Source organism: Scylla paramamosain, chromosome 16, assembly GCF_035594125.1.
Source record: "Scylla paramamosain isolate STU-SP2022 chromosome 16, ASM3559412v1, whole genome shotgun sequence".
NCBI classification, from domain to species: domain Eukaryota; kingdom Metazoa; phylum Arthropoda; class Malacostraca; order Decapoda; family Portunidae; genus Scylla; species Scylla paramamosain.
Window position 1 is genome coordinate 17,493,766 of NC_087166.1, and position 16,807 is coordinate 17,510,572.

Consider the following 16,807-nt stretch of genomic DNA (forward strand, 5'->3'; position numbering starts at 1 on the left):
TTATATGAAATGGCAGTAGTTGAGTACCGATGAACGAAATTAATCATATTTGCTATTTACACTATGCAGACTAAAGGGTAAACTCTGATTTGATCTACAAAAAAAAAATAATAATAATAAATAATAATAATAATCATAAATAAATAAATAAAATAAATAAATAAATAAATAAATAAATAAATAAATAATAATAAAAAATAAATAAATAGAAAAATGCATGTGATCTATTTCAGGATAAGCCTAATGTTGGGGAAAAAAACAGAAACGTGGAGATCTATGAAGCTCTTGAATCCCTTCTTCTGGCAGAATTGCCGGTGCTGACTATCCATGGCCTGGAGGTGATCATCACAGCCCTCCAAAACCTTATTGTTGCTCGTCTGTGTTTGCAGGGACGAATGACGCATATTTACCTTCAATTGGCTCAAGTACGATTGCCACTACCCGAGAAATGTACAGCCTCCTCTGAATTATAACTACTTCTTGAAGACAACAAGAGGCTTATATGAAAAAAAAAAAAATAGAATATAATTTCAATTTATGGGGGGAATTTGTAGGAGGGAACATATTGCTTCACAATATTTGCATAATATCCCGATCTTCTAGACTGAAAACATGGAGCCAATGCCAGCACAAGTCAGGGCACAACAGCAGATGGAGTGGTTACTAAGACGGCTCCCTCACAGTCTACAAAAGAAGCATGTTGTCAAGGATCACCATGGAAGTGTATCACGCAAAATCAAAAGGGTACGTTCCTTAAAATTACACCAACCAGGACGTACTATTTAATTTTGCAGGTGCAACTCGTGATGTCTCATTACTGAGACATCACGAGTTGCCTCTATGTCCCACCTGTGTATCGGGTGAGACATAAAGGTAAGATTCTAGTAAGCATGGGACTATAATATAACTAATTTCAGCATGCCTGAAAGAGTTAAATATTGCAAGTATTTTACAAAAATATCATGACACTATAAAGTTAGCTGCTTTTAGCTGTTCTTGAAGCTATGACATCCTATATAAGGACTTCAGTAAAGCGTTTGACAAGGTTCGTACCCCATCAGAGGTTGCTGAGAAAGCTTAGGGCGCACGAGATAGATGGGAAATTGTTCGACTGGATAAGGTCGTGGCTAAGCGACAGGTGACAGAGAGTTCTAATAAACGGCTCTAAATCAGATTTGGAGTAGGGTATTAGGATTAATTTTTAGGAGTGTTAAAAGTAGAAGTCCCGAAGTAACATGAAAGCTATATTTGACGCTGGTCAGACCTCATCTAGACTACGCTGTGCAGTTTTGGTCTCCATATTACAGGAAAGATTGGAATCAGTACAAAGGAGAATGACTAAAAGTAGACCGGGAATGAGGAGTATTCCTTACTAAGCGAGACTGAAGCTATTAAATTTACATTCTTTAGAGAGACGAAGGTTAAGAGGGGCCTGATAGAAGTCTTTATGTGCTATAAGGGTTATAACAAGGGGGACGTTAACAAAATTTTTAGTATCAATAACGAGGATAGAACAAGAAATAACGGGTTCAAGCTTGAAATATTTAGGTTTAAAAAAGAGATAGGAAGGAATTGGGTCTCAGATAGTGGTAGATGAATGGAACGGACTCAATAATCAGATTGTTAGTGCTAAGTCATTAGGGAGCTTTGAGAAAAGATTAGACATATTTATGAAAGGGAATGGTAGGTGGAAATAGGTAGGTATATTTCATACAGGGACTGCCACGTGTAGGCCTGATGGCTTCTCGCAGCTTCCTTTATTCTTATGTTCTTATGTATTAGTGTCTTACAAGACTATTAAATTGGTGTTAATTATTTTTCAACTTCACATGCAGAATAGGTTCCAGATCATCCACTCCTTCAATTCTGATTTTTTTTATTTATTTATTTTTTTTTATTTTTTATCAGCATCATAATAATTACTGATGAGTATTTATTCTCTGGATTTGGTAAGAAAGGGAGAGCCGGCCATTCCATCACTTCCTCCTCCTCCACGAGGCTGTCACTTTCCCTTCTTTTCATTGCCGCTACATGAGTCTCGTAGGCAGATTCCTGAAATATAAACAATCGATTTATTAAACACAATCATGTCCGAAAGCCATCGACTGCTGCGCTCGATCCCAAAAGAAATAACCGAGCTATACATCCTCCGAAAGCGAGAACGAATTTTGTTTTGGAGCTTATCCTCAAATTCATAGCAATGAAGTACAACTATAGCAGTAATGAATATGATTATGAAAATAAATTTTATTATTAAAGAAATAACAAAGTTTCAGCAGGATTCCTTTATGCATATGTGAAAGAATCCACTCTGGCTCCTCCTCGCTCTTTTCGCTCTTAAAACTCCTTCACTCATCTTCGAATTCTTTTGAGAGAGAGAGAGAGAGAGAGAGAGAGAGAGAGAGAGAGAGAGAGAGAGAGAGAGAGAGAGAGAGAGAGAGAGAGAGAGAGAGAGAGAGAGAGAGAGAGAGAGAGATTAGAATGGCTTAAAAACGATAGTCTACTATTATTATGCCCATTGGGTGTTGTTCTTTTCAGAAACTCCCTTGGCTGCGGCTCTGCCAAATCATACTAATACTATATATAATATATAAAATCATTATTTTTTTTTATGTAATAGCAATGACTTAGTATAACAATCAAACACTCCGAAGCATTGTTTTGGAATGCCACTCACTGGAACAGCAGTGATAGAATAGCCTCCACCTTTCCCTCTATCCAAACATTCCTTTCTTACTTGTTCATGCACTTAGCCTTTACTGTCACCTCTTTCACTCATGTGCTCCTTTACCCTGTCCTTCCTTCTTCCAAGTGGCCTTCCTCTCCTATTAGCATCTCACGAGTTATTTACACACTTTTTTCTTTTGCATCTTCTCAAAATGGCCACGTCACCTCATTGTCTTCTTTTTCACCCATTCCTCCACTCCACAACTTACACTGCTTTCATGGGCGTTCATATTACACATTTCATACTTAGTGTTATCAACCTCTTATTTTGTCACTACACTTGCCATTCTCAGATTGCTGATTTCCACAGAATGCACTCCTGATTGCTGTGTCTTGTTCTACGTCCAGATCCCTGATCTATGTTGACATCTAAACCTTAAACCTTAAACCTCTCTTTAAATGCATAGATACTTCTTCCTTTCGTGTATATTGCAAGTGATTCTATGGCAAACCTGTCTTCAATCATCTATTTCATTTCTCCATCGGTCTCAAAATGTTTACCTAGCATTGTTCTCAGCTTCTTACTATCCATTTCGGAGCATATGAGGCATCGTTTTTCGTAAATATCAGTATGATATTTTGGCACAGCTCGTTTGAAACCGTCTCCTAATTTATGGCACTACAGCGCATTGTTGTGTTTCATTAAGAAGTTTACTCCTGGTTTTGAAGGTAAAACTGGCAAAACCCGAGTAGACATTCGGACAGAGGAAGGTTTTATGTGACAAATTTGACCCGTATCACTCCACCTTTCCCTCCACTCCCGTCTTTCCCTGCTTGCCTTCCTCCTATCTTGAATGCCTTTTTACACATCACAACTATTCCACATAAAATCCTCCCCTGTCCGAATGCCTGCTCGAATCTTGCCAGTTTCACTTTCAAAACCAGGAGTAAACTTCTTAATGAAACACACTTAACAATGCAAATGTAGTGCCATAAATTAGGGAACGGTTTGCTGACGGGGGGACGGGGGACGTGGGTGCTTTGAACTTATTAAAATTAGCTGTGACCTCGCTGAACGTTTCTCTTTATGTCCCACAATACAAAGGGGCAGTCAAAGCCTACCGTCTAAAGACAATCCTCTTCCTTCACACAAAACTACAAGCACCTAATTACACACACACCCTTCACTCAAAATTTTAAATTATCGTGGCGACTCCTACACCAGTCTCGGAGTTCCCATCTGGGGAAGGAACCACAAATGTATCCTTGCTGGTATCAACCTAAATGTATTGACATTCCTTCAACTTTTTCTTCATTAACTTCTGCAACCTTCACGGTCTCATCTAATGTTCGATCTCTAGAACACCACCTCTCCTCATCTTCCTTTCCTCACTGAAACACAGTGTCTGAGGCAACTGACGGTAGACCCTTTTTCTGTTCCCTCCTACTTTCTCTTTCCTCATTTTCAGTTCAAAGCTGGATGTTGCGTTTATGTGCGCAATGACTTAACCTGCTCTCGTGCCCACGCTCTTGAATCTTCCGAGTTTTCCACCTTGTGGCTACGACTACAGAGTCACTCTCAAACTAAATTTATCTGTGCTGTACACCTCTCACATAACTCCTCTGACTACAAGAAATCCTTTGGCCTCTTAACTTCCAAAGTGAAGCACATTCTGATTTTCTTCCCTTCTGCTGAGATTTCCATTCATGGAAACTTCAATGTTCATAAGAACATAAGAACATAAGAAATAAGGGAAGCTGCAAGAAGCGACCAGGCTTACACGTGGCAGTCCCTGTATGAAACACTCGTACCTATTTCCATCTGTTATCCCCATCCATAAACTTGTCTAATCTTCTCTTAAAGCTCTCTAGTGTCCTAGCACTAACTACATGATTACTGAGTCCGTTCCACTCATCTACCACTCTATTTGAGAACCAATTTTTTCCTATCTCCTTCCTAAACCTAAATTTTTCAAGCTTGAACCCGTTATTTCTTGTTCTACCCTGGTTGCTGATCCTAAGAATTTTGCTTACATCTCCCTTGTTATAACCCTTATACCACTTAAAGACTTCTATCAGGTCCCCTCTTAACCTACGTCTCTCTAGAGAATGTAAATTTAACCGCTTCAACCTCGCTTCGTAAGGAATACTCCTCATCCCCTGTATCCTTTTAGTCATTCTCCTCTGTACTGATTCTAATAGACCTATATCTTTCCTGTAATGTGGGGACCAGAACTGCACAGCGTAGTCTAGATGAGGTCTGACCAGCGCCAAGTATAACTTTAATATTACTTCCGGCCTTCTACTTTTAACACTCCTAAAAATGAATCCTAGTACCCTATTTGCCTTGTTTCTGGCTTCTATGCATTGTTTCCCTAGACGGAGTTCAGAGCTAACTATAACTCCTAAATCTTTCTTGTACCCTGTACCTACCAGAGTTTGGGTGTTTAATGTGTACCTATTGTTTGGGTTTCCTCTACCTACGCTAAGCACTTTGCATTTATTGATATTAAATTGCATTTGCCATCTATCCGTCCATTCATTCATTCTATCTAAGTCTGTCTGCAAGGCGATGGCATCCGCTTCTGACCTAATTAATCTACCTATCTTTGTGTCATCCGCAAATTTACTAACATCGCTACTAATTCCACTATCCAAGTCATTGATATATGTTAGAAATAATAATGGCCCTAATACTGATCCCTGTGGCACCCCACTAATGACATGACCCCACTTGGATTTCGAGCCGTTTATTAGCACTCTCTGTCGCTTGTTACCAAGCCATGACCCTATCCAACCTAACACCTTCCCATCTATCCCGTGCGCCCTAACCTTTCTCAGGAGCCTTTGATGGGGCACCTTGTCGAATGCTTTACTAAAGTCCAGATATAAGATATCATAACTATCACCATTATCTACTGCCTCGTACACCTTACTGTAAAAACTTAACAGGTTTGTCAGGCAAGACTTCCCCTTCGTGAAGCCATGCTGTGACTGATTTAACAAGTTATGTTTGTCTAAATGTTCCCTAATGTTCCTGGCTATTATTGACTCTAACATTTTACCTACAACTGAAGTTAAGCTGACAGGTCTATAATTAGACGCTAAAGTTTTATCCCCTTTCTTAAAGATGGGTACTACATTAGCCTGCCTCCACATTTCTGGTACCTCACCCGACTCCAGTGATTTCCTAAAGACAGAAACTAACGGCTCACTAATAATCTTTTTACATTCCTTCAGTACTCTGGGATATATTTCATCAGGTCCTGGTGACTTGAACTTTTTTAGCCTATCTATCTCCTGCTCCACTATCTCCATAGTTATGGAAATATCCGTCAGCTTCTCATACTCATCTGCTCTAAACACCTGTTCACTATCTGGCATATCCTGCATGTTTTCCTGAGTGAAGACAGTTAAAAAATAATCATTCAGAAGTTTACTAATCTCCTCCCCAGAACTAACCAGCTCCCCATCTGCTGCCTTTAATGGACCTACAGTATCCTTATTTTTCGTCCTGTATACCTGATAAAATCCCTTGGGGTCCGTCTTCGCCTGGCTGGCTACCTTTAATTCATAATTGTCCTTAGCTTTCCTCGTTAACTTCCTGACTGTTCTAACTAATTCATTATACTGTGTCCTTAAAACTTCCTCTCCTGCCTTTAATCTCTTATATATACTTCTCTTACGCCCTATATAATGCTTTAACCTAGCAGTCATCCATTTAGGGTCATTTTTTTGTGATCTTATTGTTTTATACGGGATATTTGCTAATTGACCTGTATGAACTTTATCTACGAAATATTTATACAATTCATCTACATTTACTTCACCTAAACCCCCTCATCTCGTTCCCTACCATCCTCTCCCCTCCCTCATCAACTCGCCTCGACCTTACCTCTCTCATTTCAGCATGACCTGACATTCCAACATACTCACGCCTATCTCCCCCCTTCCTCTTTCCTCCTCCCTTCTGGAGCCTCACCTCACCTCCCTCATCCTGCCTTATCTCTCTGAACTCCGTCCCTGACCTGACCTCACCCTGCATCCTTTGCCAGTCCACTCCTTGGAGGTACCTTTTTAATTCTTCAAAATCTGCTCTCCTAAAGTCAGGTATTTTACTAGTGTTTTTATTTCTAACAGTTTCTTCCCATTCTAGATTGTACCTAATTTCCCTATGGTCACTGTTACCTAGCTGTCCTCCAACCTCTATCTGCGTGACTGCTTCCTCCCTGTTAGTAAGAATTAAATCTAGAATATTATTCCCCCTTGTGGGTTCTACGACTACCTGTTTTAAAAAATTATCCTGAATTACCTTAAGGAATTCCTCTGCTTCCTTGTTACCCACAATCAGACTCCAGTCGATATTCCTAAAATTAAAATCTCCTACCACACATACCTGACTGTACCTGCCTGCTCTATTTAATTCCTGCCACAGTGAGGTGTTAATTTCCTCTGTACTGGTCGGTGGTCTGTAAACTACCCCTAGTACTACTGACTGCGATCCTTCCTTAATATCTACCCATATCGACTCTGCTTTGTTATCTGTTTTAATTCTATTGTTCATGCAGCACTGTAATGTGTCCCTAACGTATAACGCGACACCTCCTCCTCTCCTGTTTTCTCTATCTTTATAGAACATTGTATACCCATCTATCTTAACCTCTGGATTAAATACTTTTCCTGACATATCTAACCAAGTTTCAGTTAAAGCAATGATATCAAATTTCTCTACACTCGCTATTCCTCTAAGCAAGTCTATTTTATTCAGAATACTTCTACAATTTGTGTAGTAAACACTTAAGCTATTTCTCACCATCCCTAAGCTAGCTTCCTTTCTAGATTTAACTAATTTGCCCCTTGCCTTCTCCTCACTACCCCTTCTTCCCTCCCGACTAACGAAAAAAGTGCTGGAGTGCAGTTACCTCCCGCTCGAGTGTTTCGGCCAAAACACGAACACCCTGGCGTGACAAATGCACTCCATCCCTGGCGTACAAGGTGTCCCTGCCATAGAAAAGGTCCCAGTTGTCGATGAACGTCCATCCATTACTCCTACAATGATTCGCGAGCCTGCGATTCACTGTAATAGCCCTGGACAGCCACTCAGCACCAACTCCCCTCCTCGGCAAGACACCACATACCACGGGGATCCCACCCTTGTCCCTAATCCTGTCCAAAGCCTGTCGAAACCTCCTGATAAGCTCCTCACTCCTGACCTTACCAAGGTCATTCCCTCCCGCACTGAGAAAAACAATGGGCTTGGTCCCATCTTTTTCCAAGCACGTGTCTAGCCTATCAGCTACCTTCCCTATCCCGGCCCCCGGCAAACACACCCTCGACCTACGCTTCCTATCCCTAGCACAGAACGCACTATCTAAGTGCCTAACCTGACTATCATCAAACACAAGCACTCTACCTTGGGGCAGGGTAACTGCATCTGCCCCCTCCTTCTTGCCTCCTCCAGCCCTGTCCACCTCCTTCTCCTTCCCCTCCTCCAGCACAGTGAAGGGATTCTTCGTCTCCACGGAAGGTGCCCTGAGCACCTTCACCCTCTTGGCTCCCCTGCACACAACCGACCACTGCTCCTCCGTCGCCTTACTAGGTAAGGTGACGGTGGGGCACGACCCTCCCACAGGTGCTGAGATCCTCTCATAGAACTCAGCCTGCAGGTCTGAGATTCTCTCACGAAACTCAGCCTGCACCTCCGAGATCCTTCGATGGAACTCAGCCTCCACCTCTGAGACCTTCGCAACGAAGGCCTCGAGAACAGGAGAACTAACACAACCTGTCGACTCAGCAACACAAGGCGCCATGTCTACACTAGCCAGCTATATTAGCGTCAGGTCACTGCTCACTAAACACGTCCGTTCACTAGGAACCCTGACCTGAGACTGAGGTGGAACCCTGACCTGAGACTGAGGAACCCTGACCTGAGACAGCAGCAGCTTTGTCTTTCCTATCCCTTCACTGTCCATCCTGGTAAAGTAGCCTTCAACTTTGCTATACTCCACGACCTAGAGCAATTAATGTGCAACACCCTGCTCGTATTCCTGACCGTCTTAGAGATACGTCCAACATTTTTTACCTTTTCCTAACCTCTAATCCTTCAGGTTATGCTGTTACTCTCTCTTCTCCGTTGCGCTCCTCCGATCACAGTCTCATATCTGTATCTTGTCCTATCGCTCCAATCCCTCTTCAGCATCCCCTAAACAGAAAGGCTTGTGGAGTTTTTCCTTTGCTAGTTGGGGGGACATGAGGAGGTATTTTAATGATTTTCCTTGGAATGACTACTGTTTCTGTCTCTGTGTGTCTATGAGCGCATAACAGAGATGACAGTGTCTGGCATGGAAGCGCACATTCTTTTTCTTGACCTAAACCTTCCAAACCATGGTTTAACACAGCTTGTTCTCGTGCTATACATGACAGAGAAGTGGCCCACAAAAGGTACTCGAGCCTTCCATCACCAGAATCTCATGCACTTTATATTTCTGCCCAGAACCATGCCAAGTCTGTTCTCTAACTAGCCAAAAATTCCTTCATTAATAGAAAGTGTCAAAATCTTTCAAGATCTAACTCCCCTCGTGACTTCTGGCAGCTAGCCAAAAACATCTTCAAAAACTATACTTCTTCTTCTTTCCCTCCTTTATTTCAACCAGATGGCACCACTGCTATCACATCTATCTCTAAAGCGAAACTTCGCTCAAACCTTTGCTAAAAACCCTACCTTGAAAGATTCAGGGCTTGTTTCTCCCTCTCCTGCACCCTCTACCTACTTCAGAATGATGTTTTCGATGCACTCGCTGGCTTAATCCCTTGGAAGGCTGATGGACCTGATGGGTCCCTCCTGTTGTTCTTCCAAACTGCATCTCTGTTTTTGCATCTTGCCTAGTCAAACTCTTTCAGATCTGTCTGTCAACATCTACCTTTCCTTCTTGTTGGAAGTTTGCTTACATTTAGCCTGTTCCTAAAGAGGGTGACCCTCCTAATCCCTCAAACTACCGTCATACTACTTTAATTTCCTGCTTTTCTATTTTTTTATTTTTTTTTATGTATTCTCAACAGAAAAATTCTTAAATATCTATCACTTCACAGCCTTCTATCTGATCGTCAGTATGGGTTCCGTTAAGTCCGCTTTACTGGTGATCGTCTGGCTTTCCTTACTGAGTCTTGGTCATCCTCTTTTACAGATTTTGGTGAAACCTTTGCTGTTGCCTTAGACATATCAAAAACTTTACACAGAGTCTGGTACAAAGCTTTGATTTCCAAACTATTGCTCTCCAATCTGATTTCCAAACTCCTATTGCTTCTATCCTTCTTTCTCTGCAACTTCATCTCAAAGTTTCTTTTCTGACCGTTCTATTAACTGCTGTGGTAGACGGTCACTGTTCTTCTCCTAAATCTATTTATAGTGGTGTTTCTCAGGGTTCTGTCTTGTCACCCACTCTCTTCCTATAATTCATCAATGATTTTCTAAACAAACTTCTTGTCCTATCCACTCCTATGCTGTTGATACCACCCTGCAAATTTCCGCGTCTTTTCATATACGTCCAGTGCCTTCAGATAAACAACTCACGCAAAGAAACCACAGAACACCTGACTTCTGATCTCTCTAAAATTTCTGATTGGGGCAGAGTAAACCTGGTATTGCTGAATGCCTCAAAAACTTAATTTCTCCATCCATCTATGGATGGATGGAGACCTTCTTCTTCATTGACACTTAACTGTCCCCCACTTCTACACTGAACATCCTCATCACATCTCATCTCTATCTAAAACAGCTTCTATAAAGTTAGGTATTCTGAGACGTCTCTGTCAGTTTGCTCACCCTCTCAGCTGCTAACTCTGTACAAGGGACTTATTCGTCCATATCGGGGGTGGGGGGGGGTCCACTCATACCGTTCTTTTAGACAGGGTAGAGTCAAAAGCTTTTCGTCTCATCAACTCCTCTTCTCTAACTGACTGTCTTCAGGCTCTTTCTTATCGCTGCAGTTTTGCATCTCTAGCTATCTTCTGCTGCTATGTTCATGCTAACTGCTCTATTGATCTTGCTAACTGCCTGCCTCTTCTCCTCCCGCGGCCTCGCTGCACAAGACTTTGTTGTTTTTCTCATCCCTATTCTGTCCACCTCTCTAATGTAAGAGTTAACCAGTTTTCTCAATCATTCATCCTTTCCTCTGGTAAATTCTGGAATTCCCTGCCTGCTTCTGTATTTCCACCTTCCTGACTTGAATTCTTTTAACTGGGAGATTTGAAGACACTTATCCTTCAATTTTTTGACTACTGCTTGCGGATGCTATTCGGGGACCGGCATCTCAGTGGGCTTTTTTTTTTTTTATTAGATTTATTAGATTTAATTAGATGCCCTTGGCCTGTGTCTCTCCTACATATATATATATATATATATATATATATATATATATATATATATATATATATATATATATATATATATATATATATATATATATATATATATATATATATAAAAGTTTCGTATTTATCCAACTGCTTGTTTAGAAAATATTTGCGAAAAAGTAAACTCACTCACCACCTCTATTCTCTTCACACTTCCTCTCAAACATTATCATCTTACTTTTCTTTCTGACATTCACCCTCAGTTTGTAACACAGAACGAGTAGAATTGATCTACCACTCTCTGAAATTGCCTTTCACTCCCTACTAGTAAGACAGCATAATTTATAAAGATAAATTGTGTATATATATATATATATATATATATATATATATATATATATATATATATATATATATATATATATATATATATATATATATATATATATATATATATATATATATATATATATATATATATATATACAGTAAAATCCCTCTCATCCGGCATTCGAGTATCCAGCATATATATATATATATATATATATATATATATATATATATATATATATATATATATATATATATATATATATATATATATATATATATATATATATACAGTAAAATCCCTCTCATCCGGCATTCGAGTATCCAGCAGCTTCAAGTATCCGGCACATTTTTCCCCGAGCCTTAAAATCAATAAGAAATCAATGTGTACTCATAAAATCGATTAAAATTCCCGCGCGAGGCATACTCTGTCCCCTCGCCACCAGAGCGCACTGCTTCGCGCCACCCGCGGCCCACTGCACTGTGTTTACTCAGTGACTCAGTCCCGCGTGTGCACTGTTTATCGCCTGACGCCTTCATCATGCCTAAAGTTGTACAGTGTTAGTACAGTAGTATTGTGTGTTGGTGAGTGTGAGGTGGCAGCGCGGGTGGCGACGAGCGGCACGGCGATCAGCTGATCTTTGTTATGGTAAGATGCGTGAGTGTAGGGTGGTGATTGTGGACATAATTTCACTTCTATTCAAGTATCCGGGAACTTCTGGTATCCGGCATGTCGGCGGTCCCGTTGATGCCAATTAAGAGGGATTTTTTATATATATATATATATATATATATATATATATATATATATATATATATATATATATATATATATATATATATATATATATATATATATATATATATATATATATATATATATATATATATATATATATATATATGCTACATCCACCTCTATTTAATTTCAGCCTTGCATCAATATTTCGTGCGAAGTTTTCATCTTTCTCAGATAACCATACAGTCGTGAAACATCCCTGCCTCACTGTCTACAGGAAAACCATACTTACTCTACCCTGTACTCTACGTTCCCTACAGAAAGCCTTAATCAATTCCAATAACTGCCCTTTCACAATCTAATTTTAAAGGACTTCACAGAAGGCTTCCTCTCACCTGCTATTCTACTATAATGCTCTCTTTAGGATTAGGTCCATGAAAGTTTTCACCCTTTGCCAAGTACTCTTCTATTACCATTATATTTGTAAAAATCTAATCAACACAACCATTCCCTTCCCTGAATCTTCTCTGATTCTCACTGATCTCCATCTCAGTCCATCAACCTAGTCAGAACTCACCCTTAAGGTTTGTCTACACGTCGAACACTGTTCATCGGACAAACACTGTTACCATATAATACTGCGTAGCAGGATGTCGTCATAACAGCAGAATCGAAGAAATCGAGGCAACAAACAATGCTACCAGATGTTGTATACCGTTGTTCCTACTTCCTTCACAGGGGGGAAGGTAATTGTCGTTGTCAATTTTTTTGAGATTTAAGAGTACTACCCTCATTGATAATTTTGCTATCAGCGTCTAGTGCTGTACGACATAACTACTATGGTGCAGCATAATAACTGTTACACTGTGTGACGACAATGTGAGAAAATGGAATAATGCAAGGAGTTGTTGCACTGACGAAATTAAAATGGGAACCATACAACGATTTACATGAACTGCGATATGTTTATGAATCAGACTTTACAAACTACATGCGCATGGATAATTGCCACTACATATCCATTTCTGTCTTTTTAAATTCCTGGTTTGAAGTTCCATAAGCAGGGGTTCTGCTGGTCCAGTTCCATAACCTATTGCTATCTGGTGACAATGTTTTTCCGATGAGCAGTGTTCCACCATGTTGTCGCACCTTAGATTTTCTTTTTCTCCAATGCACGATTTCCAAATCAAAACCTCCACCTTGCCAATCACTGCATAGAACTCCATCCTCTCTTCTTTCTCATAATCCCCTGTTCCATCCACTATTCTTTCTCATAATCCCCTGTTCCCCTCCATTCCTCTCTCTCTTTATTTCCTTCGTCAGTATAATCTAGATGAGGGTCTTACCAGTACCAAGTGTATTTCTAATATTACTTCGGGACTTCCGCTTTTAACAGTTTTTAAGATGACAATATAAAATCCGCCATCTTAAGTTTGCATTTCTTGTGCATCCTATAATAGCTGCAGTTAGAGGTATAGACAAGAACCAGGAGGCGCGTTTACTAGCGAAGACCAAGGCAGTCTGAATCCTGAACGAGAGTGGCGATACAAGTCAAAAACGGAACAGTACTCGAGTGTTCGAGACAATAATACACACCCTATCGATCATCTCACACACACAGTTATATTCCCATCCCTTTGTTCAATACTGCTATGTTGCTGTATTCACTATTCATTATTTTCAGTTTGACATGAATGTTTTCCTATTGTATAGTTACCAATATTACGACAAGTCTCGGGAAAATGTAGGAACAACGATCACTCGACAGATATGGTAGTCAAAACAGAGGATGTGTAACTTCCTTAGAAACGTTTATTTATATTAATATTTTTAAATTATGTGAAAATATTTTTGGATTGGAACTTTTATCTATATTGTCTCATTAAACAGGCGACAAACGAACGTAAGATCCCACCTGCCCAGCTACAAGCTACTGCTCACGAGTCCACTTTTTATGGTGATGCTTCAGAAGAAAAGGTAAACAAAAGCAAAGCATTAAAAATGGGTAGTATATATATATATATATATATATATATATATATATATATATATATATATATATATATATATATATATATATATATATATATATATATATATATATATATATATATATATATATATATATATAGAAGGAGAGAGAGAGAGAGAGAGAGAGAGAGAGAGAGAGAGAGAGAGAGAGAGAGAGAGAGAGAGAGAGAGAGAGAGAGAGAGAGAGAGAGAGAGAGAGAGAGAGAGAGAGAGAGAGAGAGAGAGAGAGAGAGAGAGAGAGAGAGAGAGAGAGAGAGAGAGAATACAGAAGATGCCTGAGGCGCGTTGAGGAGACCCAGTTTTTTTTTTTTATGCAGGAGACACACTGGCCAAGGGGCAACAAAAATCAAATCAAAAAAAAAAAAAGCCCACTGAGATGCCAATCCCAAAAAAGGGTCCAAAGCGGTAGTCAAAGATTGAAGGATAAGTGTCTTTAAACCCTCCTCTTAAAGGAATTAACGTCATAGGAAGATGGAAATACAGAAGCAGGCAGAGAGTTCCAGAGTTTACCAGAGAAGGGGATGAATCATTGAGAATACTGTGTAACTCGTGCATTAGACAGGTGGACAGAATAGGAGTGAGAGAAAGAAAAAAGTCTTGTGCAGCGATGCCGCAGGAGGAGGACAGGCATGCAATTAGGAAGATCAGAAGAGCAGTTAGCATGAAAATAGTGGTATAAGACAGCTAGAGATGCAACATTGAAGCGATGAAAGAGAGGCTGAGTTAGCAGCTAGGAGGGTGAGAAAAACTGGCGGAGACGTCTCAGAACACCTAACTTCATAGAAGCTGTTTTAGCTAGAGATGAGATGTGAAGTTTCCAATTCAGATTTTTTTTTTTTTTTATGTAGGAAGGACACTGGCCAAGGGCAACAAAAATCTAATAAAAAAATGCCCACTGAAATGCCAGTCCCATAAGAGGGTCAAAGCAGTGGTCAAAAATTGATGAATAAGTGTCTTGAAACCTCCCTCTTGAAGGAATTCAAGTCATAGGAAGGTGGAAATACAGAAGCAGGCAGGGAGTTCCAGAGTTTACCAGAGAAAGGGATGAATGATTGAGAATACTGGTTAACTCTTGCGTTAGAGAGGTGGACAGAATAGGGGTGAGAGAAAGAAGAAAGTCTTGTGCAGCGAGGCCGCGGAAGGAGGGGAAGCATGCAGTTAGCAAGATCAGAAGAGCAGTTAGCATGAAAATAGCGGTAGAAGACAGCTAGATATGCAACATTGCGGCGGTGAGAGGGAGGCTGAAGACAGTCAGTTAGAGGAGAGGAGTTGATGAGACGAAAAGCTTTTGATTCCACCCTGTCTAGAAGAGCAGTATGAGTGGAACCCCCCAGACATGTGAAGCATACTCCATACATGGACGGATAAGGCCCTTGTACAGAGCAGCTGGGGGGTGAGAAAAACTAACGGAGACGTCTCAGAACACCTAACTTCATAGAAGCTGTTTTAGCTAGAGATGAGATGTGAAGTTTCCAGTTCAGATTATAAGTAAAGGACAGACCGAAGATGTTCAGTGTAGAAGAGGGGGGCAGTTGAGTGTCATTGAAGAAGAGGGGATAGTTGTCTGGAAGGTTGTGTCGAGTTGATAGATGGAGGAATTGAGTTTTTGAGGCATTGAACAATACCAAGTTTGCTCTGCCCCAATTAGAAATTTTAGAAAGATCAGAAGTCAGGCGTTCTGTGGCTTCCCTGCGTGATATGTTTACCTCCTGAAGGGTTGGACGTCTATGAAAAGACGTGGAAAAGTGCAGGGTGGTATCATCAGCGTAGGAGTGGATAGGACAAGAAGTTTGGTTTAGAAGATCATTAATGAATAATAAGAAGAGAGTGGGTGACAGGACAGAACCCTGAGGAACACTACTGTTAATGGATTTAGGAGCAGAACAGTGACCGTCTACCACAGCAGCAATAGAACGGTCAGAAAGGAAACTTGAGATGAAGTTACAGAGAGAAGATAGAAACCGTAGGAGGGTAGTTTGGAAATCAAAGCTTTGTGCCAGACCATCAAAAGCTTTTCATATGTCCAAGGCAACAGCAAAAGTTTCACCAAGGAGTCTTGGTCCTTGGTGGACCAAGACTCAGTAAGGAAAGCCAGAAGATCACCAGTAGAGCGGCCTTGACGGAACCCATACTGGCAATCAGATAGAAGGTTGTGAAGTGATAGATGTTTAAGAATCTTCCTGTTGAGGATAGATTCAAAAATTTTAGATAGGCAGGAAATTAAAGCAATAGGACGGTAGTTTAAGGAATTAGAACGGTCACCCTTTTTAGGAACAGGTTGAATGTAGGCAAACTTCCAGCAAGAAGGAAAGGTAGATGTTGACAGACAGAACTGAAAGAGTTTGACTAGGCAAGGTGCAAGCACGGATGCACAGTTTCGGAGAACAATAGGAGGGACCCCATCAGGTCCATAAGCCTTCCGAGGGTTTAGGCCAGCGAGGGCATGGAAAACATCATTGCGAAGAATTTTAATAGGTGACATGAAGTAGTCAGAGGGTGGAGGAGAGGGAGGAACAAGCCCAGAATCGTCCAAGGTAGAGTTTTTAGCAAAGGTTTGAGCAAAGACTTCAGCTTTAGAAATAGATGTGATAGCAGTGGTGCCATCTGGTTGAAATAGAGGAGGGAAAGAAGCTAGATGCCAGAAATCACAAGGGGAGTTAGATCTTGAAAGGTTTTGACAATTTCTGT

The 16,807-nt window shown here is 40.4% G+C and overlaps 1 protein-coding gene across 5 annotated transcripts in view; it reads left to right on the top strand.

The window, feature by feature from the left end:
* Nucleotides 1-16,807, top strand: part of LOC135108114 (rho guanine nucleotide exchange factor 38-like) — a 152,562-nt gene that overhangs the window by 98,508 nt on the left and 37,247 nt on the right. For 4 of the 5 annotated variants that reach the window (XM_064018799.1, XM_064018800.1, XM_064018803.1 and 1 more), the window contains 3 exons: nt 234-425; nt 604-744; nt 13,979-14,065. In XM_064018799.1, the coding sequence (XP_063874869.1) occupies nt 234-425; nt 604-744; nt 13,979-14,065 (420 nt within the window). The remainder of the gene's footprint in view (nt 1-233; nt 426-603; nt 745-13,978; nt 14,066-16,807) is intronic. The other variant, XM_064018801.1, reaches the window with a different exon arrangement.